Source organism: Hevea brasiliensis, chromosome 15 (genome assembly GCF_030052815.1).
Source record: "Hevea brasiliensis isolate MT/VB/25A 57/8 chromosome 15, ASM3005281v1, whole genome shotgun sequence".
Classification (NCBI taxonomy): domain Eukaryota; kingdom Viridiplantae; phylum Streptophyta; class Magnoliopsida; order Malpighiales; family Euphorbiaceae; genus Hevea; species Hevea brasiliensis.
Genome location: NC_079507.1, coordinates 73,798,896 through 73,811,292, shown reverse-complemented (window position 1 = coordinate 73,811,292; position 12,397 = coordinate 73,798,896). Strand labels below are relative to the sequence as shown.

Here is a 12,397-nt window from a genome sequence, read left to right as displayed (position 1 = left end):
GTGCTGTTAAAATGGATAGATAGAAAAATGATGTAGAAGTCAAAAAAGGGAATAGTTGAGATTGAATAAAATTGGGTAAATTAATCAGAATTATTTGAGAGTGAATTTCTTTAATTTGATTCAATTTGAATATTGTCAAAGCAATCAGTCCTACCCTACACTAATGGGCCATCGTCTGTACCTTAGTTGAAATTATACATTCATGTGTTATACATCAAATATTGAAGATGGTCAAAAAGCTTATTTTGATTTTATTTTCTTTTTGGTGGGTTTTGAAATTCGATCCAATACAAAAGTTTCAGGCAAAAAATATGTATACCCACATCATGAAACACCCTTTTGCGACACAATCTTTTTCTTACACATGTTATGAAAAACAAATTTAATACAATTGCTTGCTCAAAAATTCTCTTAATAATTTTCATAGTGGGTTCATTGCTTCATTAATTAGCTTAATTAATCCCTTTCTAATGTAATCATGTGCATGTGAACATAAAAAAATAAGAAATAAAACACGCACAAAAAAGATGAGTTTTGCGAGTTAGCAATGATGAAAGCATAAGATTTGGTTGGATGGATGGATGGATGGATGGATCATCCATCAATGTCGAGAGATGGACCCATTACTTTAATTTTAAAGCCAAAGAATAATGGTAGATGTCAACTGACAGTGGTAGATTGAAATAGCAAGCTTAATTGCGGCCTTATTTGTCTGTCTTTTGGTAGCACGTCCCTTTCAATCACAATATTCTTAACTTTTAACACTCATTAATAAAAAAAAAATATTAATATATATTTTTAATTCATATAATATTTATAAATTAAATAAGTGCCAATGACCCAATTACAACTATATCATGTTTTTGAGGGTTCACTATAAATGGGCTGGCCCATCATGAAATTTGGATCACATCTCCATCTTGGTAGTAGCTTTCGGGGATCTTGCACTTAGGATCATAACTCACAAGTACACAGGCATCCACCAAATATTTATGTAGGATCTTCTCTCGGTATATTTGTAGATATCAGCAATAATAACCTCTTTGTTCATAAATTTCAGTAGATATTAAGTGTACTGAAACTCAATAGCTTTATGGATTGTTGAAAGGCTGTTCTTCATGTTAAAGTACTTGCAGAGCTAGCTTACACTGTTTATACTGCACGATGCATATATGTTTCATGCAAACTATATATTATCTAATTCAATGAATTGGAGAGGTGGGGATTCTGTTTCGATTTGTTGGCCCTATAGTAATCAGAAATGATTAGACATGTATTCTTATTTCTTGATCTTGTGATAAAGCATAAACCATTTCAAGAACCATCTGAAGTCATATATATATTCATTATGCTCAGGAAAAGTTCCCATAATATATATCATCAACCGCAAAAATCTGAGGAAAATTAACGGCAAAAACTACATATCATTTGTATAAAGGATCTCAGGAAAGAAGCTCTGTTGAACTTCAACTGCAAGTTCCTCCACACTTAATTGACATTCCAGACCTATCTGCAACAATAAATCATATTCATAACCTAAGGTGAGATAACAACCATGTCATTAAAGAAAAGAAACCATCCATGAATTACTAAAATTTCATGTTACAATGAATAGTTCAAAGTGATATAACAACAAAACTCCTATGAATTAACATCCTATCTTCTCAACGTCGAAGTGGTAGTAATAATGTTATGCACTTGACAATTTATAGGGGGCCAGTGTAAGAGTACGTGTCACCTGCATGCGTGTTGGTTAGGCAATTGAGTGTGGGGTCTACCCATATATGAAAGTAACCCAGCCTAACCCTAAGCTCAAGTACTTCTCCACAAATTCTGCAATCAAACTGAAAATGACACAAGTTCCAGTCTCATTCTATCTGCGGCACTACAAATTCAAGGAAAGAAAGAAAGCTTCTTTTCTTTCAAAAGTTGTCACTCCTCGCCATATTCTCAGGTATATCTATCTATTTTGAGGTCCTATCTCTCAGTTGCATCAGATAATGTAAATGGGGTATTTGGTAGGTCCTCGATCGGCTAAGTATGTTCAATACATATTTGCAGCAACTAAGGGAATATATTAAGAGAAAGAATTAGCATGTTCCAAATTAGAATCTCTTTTAGGATGATATGTCGATCGGTTGTATTAATTCTTTTACTCTCACTCAAAATTATCCACCAAATTCGTACTAGCAATAAGCACTTAAGTTATGTAATAGTATACCTTAACCACAAAGGAATAGAGAATAGTGTCTTCCGTCCTACTTATGTTCAGATGAAGGATCTCAAAGGAAAGTTTTTCCAAGACATTGATTATCCTCACAATTTGACCTGGTATTCGCCTTGATAATATTTTCAAGATCACGTTTGACCCTGATATCTTTGCTTCCACATCCGCAACTGAAGAGTTGCAGCATGCAGTTAGTTCCTTAACATTTTCTTGCCCAAAAGGGCTCTGATCAGGCTGAAGAGTTATTAGCTGCAGTGGCCTAGGGCTAGGGCTAGGACAAGGACCAGGACTAGGGCTTAAACTATTCCTTCGTTTCTTGGATTCCAGAGCTTGCAGAACTTGATGCAACTCTTCTATGAACTCTATAACACCCCCGATTATAGATGCTTGGTCCCCCTAATCATAAAAGCAAAAACATTATTAGCTCCAAACTGCAAAGAAATTAAAGCAGATGCTTGTGTGAATGCGAGAGAGATATAAATACCCTTTTGATATAGAAACAAGGGGTCAAGGATCGTAAGACTTTGAGATGCTCACTCATCTGTCTTCTCCGATTTCTTTCTACAGTTATGTGAGACATCTTGCTGGTTCAAACAAGACAATATAATATATATACGTTTTATTTAAGTCAATCTCAGTTTAGGTTTCAAAAGTCTTGTCTATTTATAGGGCAGGAAACTAAGAGAGAGACTCCAAAAACCACTTTCTCAGTTGGATATTAAATGCTCTGTGTTGCAGTCCCGTGAGGCTCTTGGTCACTCACTCGCCATCTCTCTGTCTTTCCCTCTGTCTCTGTCTTGTGGAGATATTACATCTCACGTTTATTACCTTGGGTCAATTACATGACCTGCTTGAGTTAAAACAAGAGGGAAGGTAGGTGTTCCTTAACTTCCTGAATGTCTTCTTCATGCACATTCCCCTCTTATCATACCTGTCATTGCATGCCTATTTTTATGTGAGTTTTAAGTGTAATTCTCTCTTTTTCTTTATTTTTCTTATTCTTAACCGAAAGTGATATATATATGCCAGTGACCTTACAAAAAGAAATCACATAAATATAGCTGTCAATGTGTATACTGCGAAGGTCCTTAGCCGTCCTCATTGCGTGATTTCGATGATATCTGTTGATGTTGATATAGTGCGATATGGTCAGTCATTGTGGGCCATTGGAATTTTAGTCTGTAAAATTTTCTTCATATGTGGTTGGTTTTATTATTCAATGTGATACTAGCTAGTTGAGCTAACTAAGAACAAGATATCTCTAAGCTTAGTCGAATTAAATATCTTTACTGGTACGTGTTACTCATAAGTTTGGTTTACATGCTTAGAGAACATCTGTAGTAGTTCATCAAGTAGCTATCAAAGGATAATGGCCATCCTCTAACCTTTCAAATTCTGACTCTAGTTCAGAATTCAGATGCCCCTCCATAGATTTAAAGCAGGAACTTCTAGTTTTCTAGTGATTTAATTAGCCTTTTGGTATAACCTTGCTTCATTGTAATGATGTGCCGTCCTTTTCTTGGTCAAACCCACAACCCTTATATAATGAGGATAAGAGTGGATTCAGTTCTCATTACCGCATTACTCTCAATTTAGAATTAGGGGTAGTTATCTGATAAACTTAAAAAAAAAAAAGGTGGTTCGCAGTTTACATTACAAACTTATGTAGAGGACGATTCACCAGAGCGTGCTTTCCAATAAAGCATAATGCTGTTAATTTATTAGGGCACAGCATGCTACTCAGTCCTCTGTCCTCTTTTCTTTTGTGCCAAAGTTCCCGACCTATAGCCACAAAGTAAAATTCAGGAGGATTTATATCAACATTAATTGTCTAGCAAGGAGTGAAATGACAAATGCATGCATGAACAACCACCCTCATCTAGCCTTTATCTATGTAAAACTTTCGTTATACCCTGAATTAATTACAGATATAAACTTATCAATTACCAGAAGGCACTGAAATTGTTCATTCACACGCACACTCTCTCTCTGGTACTGTTATAGTGCTTTCATGGCTTGCTAGTAATCATAGACCACCCATGACAAAATAAATACTCGACTCTTATGAGATTCCAATCCTCTTTTATTCAGGGACAAATATTAAATACTATCCATCCCTTTGTCATTGTGCTTTTCTCATAATTCTCACTACATTGTTCTAATATATGCTTTTATTTTACGTATTTGAATAGTGAATTGTTTTATCAGATTATCAGCATCAAAACCAATAATAAAAGAGAGTGCTATTAGCATCTTGGAAATTTAAACCACTTGAGTATATAATAAAATTATTATTTATAACTTGTTGTAAAAATCATTTAGTTATTTGTATCTCACACACCCAAAATACATTCATATATAATCTAACAGAAAAAAAATTATATTACTATAATTTTATAAATTAATAGGCTAAAGCCAACGATTATAGATATTTTTTTTAGAAAATATTGTCTAAATTTCTATATTCATTAGGGTATGACTTTTTTTATGTTTTCTTAATTTATAATATTAGTTAATTAAGTAAAATGTATTAAATGACAAATATAGTCACTTTAAATTATTCTAAAAAAAATAATGTGTAGCTATTGATATGAATTTAATTATTTTATAGTTAAAAAATTAAAATGAACTAAAATTTTAGAATTATATATTAAAAAAAAAGATATATAGAATTTGAGAGGATTAACTAATTAAAAAAAAAAAGAGGAAAAAGTACCCGATAAAAGTTTTATAGTATCATTATTGAAATAAGGTTGACTTTTAATATTTAAATAAAATTATTTGCACAGTGTTTTGTATATATATATATATATATATATATATATTTTTAATACGTGAGATTAATTCTGTTGTTGAATTTTTTAAATGATAAAATATTTCAATAATATAAAATAAAAACTTAATGAAATTTATCTTAATAAAATTAGAGTTATCCATAAAACTGGTAAATTTTAAATTTGAATCGTAATTAAGATTAAAAAAAATGAAAATTTAAAATAAAAGAAAATAAAAACTAAAATGATAGTCTATTATAAAGAAATTAATAATATTATTAGCATAGCAACTTAACATATTAGATTAAATAGGTTACTCTTAATATTAAAAAATATAAAAGTTAAAAAAAATAATATAGCAATAATATCGTTGCCAACTACGAAATCCAAAAAAAAAAATGATACCTAAAATAGCTTTTTTAAAATTGTAACACCCCAAAATTTTAAATTTTATGAGCATTTTTGGTATTTTAATTTTATTTAAATTATAGGAATTTTTTTGAGATTTTTCGGATTTTAAAAATCGGGTTCGATTTTCCGAAAATATAAACTTTGATGATTTTTAAAAATTAATTTAAAGACCACGTGGCAAAACTAAAAATATATTTGGAGTCTACGTATTTTTCTGAGTTTTCTGAAATTTTTTTCGGAATTTTTGGACCTCGTTTTCCGTCTCGAGGCAGAGTAAAAATTTAAAATTTTGTATTTCGAATCGAACCGGCCGAATCGAACCGGATCGCATCGGACCGGTCGAATCGGACCGGCTCCCTTCCCTTTTTCTTCCCCGCGCGCGTCGTTCCCTCTCCCTTTTCTTTCTCTTTTCTCTCTCCTCCCTCCCCTGCCGCCGGCCAACCACCTCCCCCTGCCACCCCAGCCGACCGGCGCCGCCACCCTGCCACCCCAGCCAGCCGGCTGCCGCCCAGAACGGCCGGAAACCGCGCGCAAATTTCCTCCCTCACGCACGCGGCATTTCGGCTTCTCCGGCCAAAATCCGGCTGATCCGGCCACCAATTGGACCGGGTCTTGTGTCTAAAATTATCTAATCGGCGAGAGCTTTCCATAGACACCAAGAACGCCGAAATCCATCTAGCGGTTTGTCCAATTTTTACTTGGGAAGTTTTTAGCCCATTTCGACTTTTGGGCTAGATTTCTCGAAAACCGTGAATCCCACGAGAAAACCGAGGGTACCAGCACGCTCCACTCGTCGAGAGCTTCGCGGCGACATAAATTTCAAATTTTTCCGACACCGTTTTTCGGTGGGTCCCACTAACCGCGATTTTTCCGAGCATTTAATGAGCTTAGAAAATTCTGAAAAATTTATGTACTAACCCCCGTGTTATGGGCTTCGTGTAGGTATCCTCGATTCGCTGAAATTCGACAGTTGACCAGGTCTGCGAAATCCCGGCTAGACAGACTCGTTACCGGAAAAGTCTCCGAATTGAACCGAGGTTTTGGCTAGCCCCCCATTGTCAGACGTCCCGAGCGCATTCCCGAAGTCGGAATCGGCAAAGGTAAACCCGAACCTTGTTTTTTCGTAATTTTCTAGTGCTTAAATAGGATTAAAAATCCATAAAATATTCGTGGTAGCTTAGAAAATTACGATCCTTTTTGCAATAGCTTAATAATATTGTTAAGGACCGCGGGGCAAAGTTTTAGAATTTTTAGAGCTTGTTTGGGCAGTTTTTGCAAAATGATCAATAATAAGGACTAAATTGAAATTTTACGTATTGTGATGGATGACTGATTTGATGGGCCCAGGAGGGGCTGTGTGATATGATTGAGCTGTGGATATATGGATTGTAAATATAGAAGTGTGTTTTGAGCCATTTTGCAGGTTGGGTAGGTCCTAGGTATAAGGGAGACTCTGCCGAATTTTCGGCACGACTTAGGACGTATTAGTCTTTTTTTTTTTGTTTGTATTGAGTCAGATTTATTAAATGATTGTAATAAAATTGTCAGGTGAGTCGATGCCTTTCTTCCTCCGCCACTACCATTGACCACCGTCAAGTCTGTGAGTAAAATATTAATTTTAATTGTAATTTCGATATTATTATATGTTCAGCATGCCCATGCATCACTTATATACATATATTTATGTAGTTAAACTCTAGGCACGATTTATGATGCATTGATAATCATAAAGTGCCATGATGTTGTTGTGGTAATTTGGAGCGCAGCGTGCGTAGGCGCGTGCGTGTGATGTGGTGTGGACTATGGATAGGACCGGGTAGTCACGCTTGAGTTCTTCCGGGAACCCGATCCTTCGAGGGTAGTCACACTTGAGTTCTTCACTGGGACCCTCGATTTGGTTTATTAAGCGAAAGTCCGGCTTGAGTTCTTCAGGCACCAAAGTTGGATTTAAGAGAGTCAGATAGGGGATCAGCTCCCATATATTACGATTGATGCTACAGGGTGCGTGAGTGCTCCAAATTACCTTTTTGATGTTATGATATAAAAATGTTGTTGCTGTTGCATTTCACTCCACAGGTTGCATTAGTACTAGATAGTTATAGAGATTATGGTTAAAATTGATATTTTACTCTCTGAGTCGAACGCTCACTCCTGTTCAAAAATTTTTACAGGCCACAGGAGGATATTTTTTTGAGGTTAACATGCTTTCTCCCTCGCAGGTCAATTATTACTGTTTGTATAAACTTGTTAAATCTTAGAATTTCCGCATGTGTTAGAAATGTTTATTTGATTTGGGTCTGTAAACTAAATTATTATTTTGGGACCTGTAAACTTAATATGCTATGCATGTTTGATGGATTGGATGAGGGAGCTGAGCTCCCATTTATTATTATGTTGATGAGTATTTGGAGGGTGAGCTGAGCTCCCCAATTGACTATTTATTGTGTTTACAGGTCGAGTGAGTCGAAAACTCCCCGTTGGTAAGTCCATTTTATGGCCGGACTCTGTCCGTTTGTTTTCTTGAAATTGGGCCCAAATGGGCCTTAGAGTTGGGTTAATGAACAGTTAGGCTTACTACGGGCCTCGGGGGCTTTAGGCTGGCCCAGGTCCTAGTGCCGGTCCGGCCCATAGGTTGGGTCGTGACAAATGTGGTATCAGAGCTTAGGCTCCAGATTCTTAGGGAAAATTTGTTTAAGTGTTGGGAAGAGTCTACTAGGAGTCACATGCGGAAAAATAGGGTCCATATTCGTCTTGCATTGTCGTCTTTGTTTCTAGTTTCTGCTTCATATATTGTGTGTAAATATGAGTCTATAGAGCTGTGCAATGTGCAGTTTTGAATTTTGTGGGCTAATGCTGCTGAATTTCAGGAAAATTGTTACACTCATTTCATATAGACATTTTAGGGTAGTTTTGCATTCATTTTGCCCTTATATTTTAGTATATTTTATGTTTTTAGCTTTATTTTAGCTCATTTGTTAAATTTAAATACTTTATATTTGATTTTCCTAATTTTGTTGTTTTTAATAGGATTTTGTGGCAAATCAAGGATCAATGAGTGCATTAGGAAGTGATTTGAAGAAATTTGGAATCCTTTAAGCATAGAGGAAAGTTGAAGAAATCAAGCCTTGAAAGAGCAAACCAGCCGAAATTTGCTTGAGACCTTGCTTAAGGTCATGCTTAGGGTAAAGCGGCAATGCTTAAGGTGCAACACAAGTCAAGCATGAGCAGAAAAGTCCATTTTACTATAAGTCTGCCGAGATTTCTTTGAAGGTCCGCAACCTTAAGCATGCAGTCACGACTGAGGCTAAATTTGCTAAGAAGTCGCGTAGGGTTAAGCCGAACCCTAAGCAGAATGCCCAGAACGTGAAAGTGCTGCTGACTTGGATAATTTTACACCTCATTTCCTATCCACTCCTTGTCTTTTATTTACTTTTAGGGTAACTTTTAGGGACCATATAAATTCATCATTTCCTTATTTTTTGCCACACAAGAGGAGGAAGAGAAAAACAAAAAGAGGAAAGAAAATTATATAGAAAGAGGGAGAGAAGACGCCATTCTCTGGAGGAAGAGGAGCTGCACGAGTTTGGAGCTCCAGAAACCAGAGACCTTGGTTCTTCCACCTGGGTTTTCCTATTTCAGTCCTTTTATCATGTTTTTCTTTATTCTTCCATCTATATTTCTTGTAAATACCATAATGAGTGAGTAATTTCCTTAGATTTCAGAGTTGGGAAATATGTTTTAGATTAATTTGTGGATTTGGATTGGGTATTTCCTTATTTTACATAAATATGGGTTTTGATTCCTTCCTTGTGTGCTTGATTTACTTGCCTAATGTTGGTACCCATTGGGTATTGTGTTAATCTTTGATTGAAGGACCGAAAGGTGAAAGTCATTGATAGTTAATCAAGGATTGGAACTTAAAATCACCTAGATTTAGAAATAAACTAGGACTTTAAGAGGAATTAATTATTGGTTACAAAACTTAATGGGTTTTAAAATAATTAAATACATACGAAAGTAGGTTTGGTTATTTTAGAATACACTTTGATATGCTTGAAAAAGATATTAAAGGGATTTAGAATCAATTTCCTTCAAACTCTATTTTTTTCCTAAAAAATTGGAATGCCCAAGACAAATCCCAATTAATTTATGAATAAACCCCCAACTCTGGAATCACTTCTTTTACCATAATTAGACTTTCGTTTAAATTACCCATTGTTAATTTCAGTTTAATTGCAAACTAGAATTAGAATTTATTTGTTTGCTCTTTACCCATTTCAATTAGATTAATCAGTTTACCTTGCTCATTTACATTTACCATTTATTCATTAATCATTAGCCCAAATAATCGCTTCATCCATAGTTTAGTAATCAAACAGCAAATCCTCGTGGGAACGATACTTGATTCATCACTTTATTACTTGAGACGACCCGTATACTTGCGGATTAGTCACATCAAGTTTTTGGCGCCGTTGCCGGGGATTTGATTTTTGCTTGATATTGAACGATTGTTTGTTTGGTTAATTTGGGCATTTTATTTTATTTTCTTTTTACCATTTTACTTTGAGAGTTTGTTTATTTTTGTTTTTCAGGTGCTTTATTTTATGAGAAGGACAAAAAGTGAAGAAATCAATCTATTCTTTGACCCAGAAATAGAGAAGACATCAAAAGCTTTAAGAGCAGAATCTAAAAGGAGAAAAGCTGAAATTAAAGCTCAACAACAACAAGAAAGAGCACAAGAGCAAGAGCAATTACAAGAAGAAATGGCTGACAACAACAACAACAACAATAACAACCGCTCTGTGAAGGATCATGCCTATCCTAACATTGGAGATTTCATGCCAAGTATCACAAGACCAAGGGTAGAAGCTAATAATTTTGAACTGAAGCCTGCACTTTGTCAAATGGTAAAACAAGCACAATTTGGAGGAAATCCAAGTGAAAGTCCACATGTGCATCTGGCACACTTTCTTGAGATCAGTGATATGTTGAAGATAAATGGAGTTTCTGATGATGCAATTCGACTCAGATTATTTCCTTTTTCTCTGAAGGACCGAGCTAGAGAGTGGTTACATTCTTTGCCACCGGGTTCTATCACAACATGGGATGAACTTTCTCAAGCATTTTTGGCTCAATATTTTCCACCAAGCAAGACAGCTAAGCTGAGGAATGAGCTGACTTCTTTTAAACCTAGAGATGATGAGAGCTTGTATGAAGCATGGGAGAGGTACAAGGATTTGCAAAGGAGATGTCCACATCATGGGATTCCTAAGTGGATGCTTGTTCAACACTTTTATAATGGAGTTTCACCAGCTATTAGGAGTACAATTGATGCATCTTCTGGAGGTGACCTTATGGAGAAATCTGAAGATGAAGCTTTTTCTGCTCTTGATAAAATTGTTTATAACAACTACCAATGGAGTTGTGAGAGGAATGAGATCAAGAAACCAGCTGGTATGTTTGAGCTTGATGCCATGAATATGATTAATGCTAAGTTTGATGCTTTGACAAAGAAAATGGACAAGCTAAGTATGAAAGTAGATTCTTCAGCCGAAGGTTCTGGTAATTCACTAGAAATTGGAGCTGCAAATGTCAATTGTGCAGCAGATTTTTCTGCACTTAATCAAGATTTTTCAAGTGAGCAAGTGGATTATGTAGGGAACTACAATCAAAGACCAGGTGGTAACCCATTCTCTGCAACTTATGATCCAGCATGGAGAAACCACCCAAATTTCTCTTGGGGAGGTAGACAAGGGCAAAATCAGAATTTTCAGCAACCTTCTGGATATCAACAAAATCAGAACTTTCAGCAGAATAGAGGTACTCATCCTGGAATTTCTAAACCTCAATATGTACGTGATACAACTCTACCACAACAAGCACAACTAGACAAGACAGCTAGATTGGAATCTATGATTGAAACTCTACTTGTGAGCCATCAAAGTCAACAAGAAATGATTTCTCAATTAGCATCTAAAGTGGATCAAATGGCAACACACAACAAGATGTTAGAGAATCAAATAGCTCAACAAGCTAGCTCTTCAAGTAACAAAGCATTTGGGAAGCTTCCTAGCCAACCAGAAAATTCAAGGGAGCATTGCAAGGCTATTACATTGAGAAGTGGAAAAATATTGGAGAATGGGGATAAAAATATTGAAGAGAAAGTTGAAGAAAAGAAAAGCAGAGAAGGAGATGAACAAACTGAAGTTGAAGTTAGAATTGAAACTGAGAAAGAAAATTCAGTGGAAGAAAAAGGAAGTAAGGAGAGGGAGAGCAAAATTGAAGAGCCCAAATATGTTGCACCTAAAGCCTACATGCCACCTTTACCATTCCCATAAAGGTTTCAGAAAGCAAAATTGGATAAACAATTTGGGAAGTTTTTGGAGGTATTGAAGTCTTTGCATGTGACTATTCCTTTCACTGATGCTTTAGCACAAATGCCTTCATATGCCAAATTTTTGAAGGAGATTTTATCTAACAAGAAGAAATTGGAGGAATTTGAGACTGTAGCTCTCACGGAAGAAAGCAGTGCCATTTTGCAAAATAAGCTTCCACCCAAACTGAAAGATCCTGGGAGTTTCTCCATACCATGTCACATTGGGGATATCAGTATAGATAAGGCTTTATGCGATCTTGGAGCCAGTGTTAGTCTGATGCCATTGTCTATCTATGAGAAAATGAAGATTGGAGAAATGAAGCCTACTACCATATCATTACAGTTAGCAGATAGGTCTATTAAATTTTCAATTGGGGTAGTTGAGAATGTTCCTCTGAAAGTTGGGAAATTTTTCATACCAGTGGACTTTGTGGTATTGGAGATGGAGGAGGATGTACACATTCCTATTATTCTTGGTAGACCTTTCCTTGCTACTGCTGGAGCTGTGATTGATGTAAAAAATGGGAGGCTTACATTAGAAGTTGGGGAAGAGAAAGTTGAATTTAATTTGTTTCAAGCAATGAAAAAGAAAGATGATTCAAACTCATG

General features: G+C 35.7%; 1 protein-coding gene and 1 non-coding gene across 2 annotated transcripts; both read right to left on the bottom strand.

The window, feature by feature from the left end:
- Nucleotides 1-1,367: 1,367 nt before the first annotated feature.
- On the bottom strand, nucleotides 1,368-3,335 carry LOC110670937 (transcription factor MUTE). Its single transcript, XM_058136608.1, has 2 exons — nucleotides 2,712-3,335; nucleotides 1,368-2,623 (listed from the first exon to the last, which is right to left on the bottom strand). The coding sequence occupies exons 1-2, from the start codon at nucleotides 2,805-2,807 to the stop codon at nucleotides 2,201-2,203; spliced, it is 519 nt and encodes a 172-aa protein (XP_057992591.1). The 5' UTR covers nucleotides 2,808-3,335; the 3' UTR covers nucleotides 1,368-2,200.
- Nucleotides 3,336-10,571: 7,236 nt separating this feature from the next.
- LOC131174365 (small nucleolar RNA R71) lies at nucleotides 10,572-10,678 on the bottom strand. Its single transcript, XR_009144613.1, has one exon. It is a non-coding gene; the product is annotated as a small nucleolar RNA R71 (small nucleolar RNA).
- Nucleotides 10,679-12,397: the final 1,719 nt, after the last annotated feature.